Source organism: Pieris rapae, chromosome 9 (assembly GCF_905147795.1).
Source record: "Pieris rapae chromosome 9, ilPieRapa1.1, whole genome shotgun sequence".
In the NCBI taxonomy this organism is placed as follows: domain Eukaryota; kingdom Metazoa; phylum Arthropoda; class Insecta; order Lepidoptera; family Pieridae; genus Pieris; species Pieris rapae.
In genome coordinates, this window is record NC_059517.1 from 1,813,871 (window position 1) to 1,820,063 (window position 6,193).

The 6,193-nt window shown below is 31.6% G+C and overlaps 1 protein-coding gene across 1 annotated transcript; it reads right to left on the reverse strand.

Moving 5' to 3' along the window:
• Positions 1–420: 420 nt before the first annotated feature.
• Positions 421–5,818, reverse strand: LOC111001946 (acylphosphatase-2). Its single transcript, XM_022272026.2, has 3 exons — positions 5,561–5,818; positions 5,107–5,216; positions 421–1,094 (listed from the first exon to the last, which is right to left on the reverse strand). Exons 1-3 carry the CDS (start codon positions 5,702–5,704, stop codon positions 974–976), a joined length of 375 nt encoding a protein of 124 aa, XP_022127718.1. The 5' UTR covers positions 5,705–5,818; the 3' UTR covers positions 421–973.
• Positions 5,819–6,193: the final 375 nt, after the last annotated feature.

Below are 6,193 nucleotides of genomic sequence, written 5' to 3' on the forward strand. Positions count from 1 at the left end.
AATCATATTTACACATATTATATGTGTTTGATAATAATTTTATGAAATGCCTCGCGCCAATTCTTTCACAGTTTCTGCATCACTGATGTAATTTAAAAGAAAATACGAATTCACCTCTTTGAAACCTGTTTGTTTTATTTATTTAAAATTATTGTTTCTAAATTTAACTTTTTAGAAGAAATACGTTAAAGCCGCGTATATAAACAGTTGATGTGATTTAAAAGACAATATAATAAGTTTTCCATAATAAGTATTTAATACATAATAAGTCGTATTAATAAGTTATAACTCTTTATTTTTTAAGTATAGAATCTCTAACGTGAGTTCCATAGAATATGCAAATTTTGAGATCGGCTCTATCATTCCATGCAATAGTGCATCCATTTGCACTAAAAGGATATTAAAAAAAAACAATTTATTTACATAAAAAATCTTTATTAAGACTTAAAATCGTTCTACGATACACAACTAATATCACATGGGATTTTAAAATAAATACTATATTGAAATAAATTACGTAGCTATTTTTAATACAATTCTATAGTGCAATTAGATTTTTACATATAAGTCTATTTTCACCAACTTTCTCTTTTTCTCGTCTTTTACGGTAGTTTTCTCAAGTTTAAATTGATTTGATTTAGGAACACAGATTTTATACATTCGGTGCACTGTAAAAAACTATTCAAACATTCGTGACTCGGTTTAGTTCCAAATACTGAGCGCTACTCAGGTTTTCAAAACTAAATTAATAATTACTATTACAATTTTTAAATTTACAATTGCTTGCAGTAAGGCGTGGAACACAATTTTTGTAGCAAACATTACAAAGTGTCTAATCAAATAATAAACTATTGAATGCATAAGAAAAAGATTGCGTAGCTAACATTATTGTATATATGCCATTTAAGTATCTAATACTTGATATATATCGTTAATTTTGCGGGAAGAAAATCTAGGAATTTCGCAACACAAATTAATCATCCCGTCTAATATCGAAGCTTTTAAAAGTATAGTCGTCAATTTCCTTGTTGTTAGTGAAGTCGGCTTTATCAATCTTGCTACTTGGGCTGCCGGTAGTTTTCAGCCATTGCATCCTAAAAGATAAAATTGTTAAAATAACTATTTTAAAAGTTCTTCTCCACACACCTAGCAATTTACGTAGTTTTAATAAATGGCGCAATTTGTTGAACTTTGCTACATTACATGATCTGGAAAACGAGAATTTTAAGATTTTAACTTAGCTACCTACTTATGTAGATTATATTGCAAATGGTTAGCGAAAATAGCTGAGTTGGATTCCCGAAACAATAATTGATTCCCATTAGGTAGACACAGTAGGACGAACTTTTTAAAACTAAATAGACACAGAAATATATATCCAGTTAAGATAATGATATAATTTTTAAAACTGGGCCCCCTAGTGAGGGACTGGCCAAATCAATTTTGTTATGAATAAAGTTTTCTTTGTAGTTCTTAGTTTTATAATGAATGCCGAACCTAAAGTAATGACCAAATCCAGAAGGTAATAATACTATAAAAGAATACGTAGCTGAACACTCGTACCTCCATCAAACAATATCTATGACCGATGCAACAATAATACGACACAAGAATAGCAAAAGCTAGCAAAGCAAAGCTTAGAAAGGTCATGAAAAATAAGAGCATGGTAATTAAAATGGTCTCTTCAATACCTGTATACTACCCGAACCAACATAAGAATCTCAAACTTGGTGCCCACTAAAGCGCAGCATACAACGATACAGGTGTAACAAAGATCGATGATAGGGAAGCAAAGAATAGCTAAATAAAGAATACAGCTTTAAGAGAAACAATTAAGGTAACAGATATTACAATAAAAATAAATAAACTAAAGTAGAAATAGGCGGTAAGAGGAAAAAAAGTACTAAACTGGTTCAAAAGTGCAGGAAACGAAAAAGAAGGAGACCACTTAGAGGGTGGATCTAACCCATTAAAGATACAGCAGGTGGCACATGGCAGAGAGTGGCATATTGCAGAGGAATGGCCAGATTTGGAGGAGGCCTTCGCCAAAAAAGTGCACACCGCTAAAAGAAGATTGAAACTGAAACGTGTTAAAGTGAAAAGTATCTGAATAAACAGCTACTATTATTTTAGAGACGAGAGATTAATTTGTTATGTCGTTTATGTTAAACAAATTTCTCCATTAATTAGTTAAGATAGCTTTGACACTTATAAGGACTATAACTTCATCAAGTTTGAAGTATTTTCGTGTTCGAGACGTAAAATTAATGTGGATTTACGTCAAAATAGGAACGGAAAGTTTTTATAGAGGAGTGTCAATGCCAGCTTATTATTATTAAGTAGATTACATACATTAGGCTGGCGGCTTAGTAAGATAATGCGCGCTTTGAGGAATTGGAGAAATTATGCAACCTATTTCTAAAAGAGTTTAAAGAGTCTGCACTAATTACACTTTCTGGAAGGCTATTCCAGTCAGCCACTACTCGGTTTGCGAGAAAGTTCTTTGGGGAATTATATTGAGTGGTCTTCAGTTTTAAAGAACTACCCCTCAAATGTGTTCTCTATAGTGGAGGTAGTGTGCTGCTAAAATTGCGTTTGATTACGCTCAGTTGACGAACTATGGATGACGAGGTGCTACGGGTTAAATTTCGTATTCGTCCAATGATGAAATTCAGTTGCAGGTATTAATTCGAATAACTGCTCTAAACAATCTCCATGGTAAATATGGTAGAAAATGCAAAAGAAAGCTACAGTTATGCACTTCACATCCGAAAGTAAAATTAATAATTAAAAAAAGATTTAAAATATACGTCACTATATAACTACATTACATTCTAAATAATCAGTAAAAACCTTTTTACGTATGAATGTTAAAACTAAATGTGTTCAAAATTAGAACAATGTAGTTTTACAAACACGCGCTTAAAGTTCAAGGTCACACCGAGAAGTTCATTAGGGCGTCTCATTATCATTAGCACTGGTTCTTAACACACTGAAATGACACGTATTCTGTCGAGAATTCCTGAGTGGCCCAAAGCCTTGGACCGTCAGTAATGTTCCACATTAGACCTTTTTCATAATGAAAGTGCTAAGGGTGTGACCACTCGTGTTACGGCGATAAATTGTTCGACTTATCGATTCTCTTGAGAAATCTAAATATGTATCTATTTGCTTTTTGTAAGTGGTAGAGATAAAGAAATCGGCATACTTGTAAATTAATCGTTATGTCATATTTACTTATAATTAATTAATAAAATAAAATAGCCATTATTTTGGATTAGTTCCTTTTCTTCTTCAGTAGCACTGTTCATGTTTAATTCTTAGTGGCGCCGCACACCACTTCTTTACCCACAATAAATTAAATCACAAACTTAAGTCCGTTTGCCGATTCCGACAAGCGCCTTCCTCTGTACCTTTGGTTAGTTGGAATTAGCACGTGGGCCTTGTCTGGAAGTAGTTTTACTTCATCTGCCCATCCCTTGTACAGTCCGCCTTTTTCCTATGTTTGGACTCTGAAACCAATTATAGTTTAACTCCATGTCTCATCTTCTCGTAATGTATGTCTTGTCCATCTTCGTCTATTCGAATACTCCTTGAAAGGTCCTCTATCCTTGTCGTTTTCCTTAGTTACTTCTAACTGTGTCTCTGTTTAACTTTCTTTATGGCTGTACCTATGTCTCCATTTTGTATTATTTATTATAACTAACATTCCTTCTATGCATTTGCTAATCTAATATCATCTTCTTCAAAACAAAATTTTTGGACGTATATTCAGTTTCGTTTCCTTTAAGTACTACAATAGGGGTGAGGGGAGTTTGTCAAGGCTTTGGTTCTCAGTGGGTTCATTTGTACCTACGCCAGTGTTACCACTTTCTTTATATAAGTTTTGGGCCCTCTTCGTCTACACTCTACATTATTGGATAATAGGAATATATCATCATCAAATCTCAGATGTGTCATTTTTTTTCCTGTGAATAAACTCCCTCGCGGAGCCAATGCATATTTCGAAATATCTCTTCGAGAACAGCGGAAAAAAGTTTAGGAGACAATGGATTCCCCTGTCTTAAACACCACAATCTATTTTTATTACTTCTTTATGTTCTATGTCTTGTGATTAAAATAACTACATGCTTAATGGACGTGTCCAAAGAAAGTCTGATTAAAGATCATTTAAAATGTTATGCATAACAATAGTGTATTGTAGTTCAACAAAGAAAAATATTATAATTATATAGCCAGTTTCCTCCTTTTTTTATAAAACTTTGAATAAATTATCATAGACGATGGGTCGTACCTACTAGTGCCTCAGACACTGTCTAACTTATTTTAAAATATTGTTTCTGAAGCAAGATCATTTTATCTCGGAAATAAATACTTTTACAGTAGTACAAAGTTCTGTTTCTACCGAGTTGTTCTAAAATATCATTACGCAGACCTGAGCTCCTATAAAACAAAATAATTCATATTAATGTAGTTTGAAAATGTCAAAAAATATTTTATACAATACCATGCCTTAAAAAAAATTAAGTTTAACCACTATGAACCAAGTAAGTTGGCATAAATAACAAAATTCTAACTTCCCACATTAAGTATTAAGTTTGGGAAAAGCAATAGTATTTATACAAAAAAAGTTATATTTTCAATGCCCTTCGCACACATTGCTTTGTCATGATATAGGCGCCTCATCAGTGTGCAATCAAGTTGTTAAACTATATTTATCTAGTATATATAGGAAAAGCGATTTAATGTGCCGTAATAAATTTTATCAAGGCTGTGACGCACCCAAGGAGTGCCAAATTAATCTAATTTATTATGATTTTTGTCTGGTATAATAAATAGGATCTTCTTAAAATTACCTGTTATATTTTTTCAATTAAGAATGATGTCTTTAGAATTTTTAATTAAAACATAACATAAATGAAACAATCTCATAGAAAAAAAAATTAATTAGAGTAATGAAGATGTTATTGAGCAGGAGCAGCTAATAATAGATGAAAGCAGCCCAGTCTTTGAAACTTCCAACTCAAGAAGTAACTAACTTGAGTGGTGAGAATGTAAGTAATCCAAAGGACAAGAAGAAACAAGAAGTTATAAAAAGTTTCTTACATAGATTCCACTTTATCATTTGGCCCTTGCATCTGCCCTTGTACAGTTCCCCGAGATGTGTTCATACACCATCCTTTTAATCCTAGTTTGTCGGCTTGATTTTTTGTGTACTGAGTAGAGAACAATTCATAACAATGAATAATATATTATATTCATTATAAATACAATTAGTACTAATAAGTGTGTGTACTACACTATAGAGTAGGTAAATAACTAATAATTTAGTTAAGCCTTTAGTTCAAATAATTACTAGAGTCAATATCCATATTGATAATTTTAGATTTTTTATAAAAGATCAAAAAAGATTAAATGAAAAAGTTTAGAAATATTAATATATAAAATGCATAATGGGTTTAATTAGTAGGGTATGTCATAATATATGAAATATGACATACTGTATATTCTCATCTATAAACTGCAGATTTATTGAGATTGAGATTTTAATAACATTTACCTTGCGGAAAAAAACACCTTGAACTCTGCCAAATATTTCAAAATCAACATTTCTTAGCGCCATCGAGACAGATGCGGAAACTGTGCAATGGCTTACTTTAATAACAGAATTTGTTAGAGTTGTAAGAAGCAATAACCGAAGCATTTAATTAAATTTTACCCCTATGTATCAAATATAATCTGCAAAATTTTAGATACTTTGATACGATTATTTCGCTGATACTTTTCCAATTTCCAAAATATATAAATATATTATATCTGACAACGTCTTACATCAGTTCTTTATTGTCATTATGGCAAAATGCAAATGGCAATACATATTTTAATTTTTGTTATTTTATTGAAACTTGAGTCACAATAAAATCTGTATGAATTGAGGTACTGTACTGTACTGTACATTAGAAATTAGAACACCAGCCAGTAGCCACCAGAAATTGTGCCACCAGCAGCCACTATACATTCAGTATGTACAATTTACTGAATCACTGGCAACACTGTTCTGAATCTCACCCATGTTTTCTTCTTAAGTTGTCAAATCGTCAGATGTGATATGTCAAACGTCAAAAGAATTGACTACTAAATAAAAAAGAAAGATCTACAATAATTTTAATTTTTAATTTGTCTTTTGAAAAAA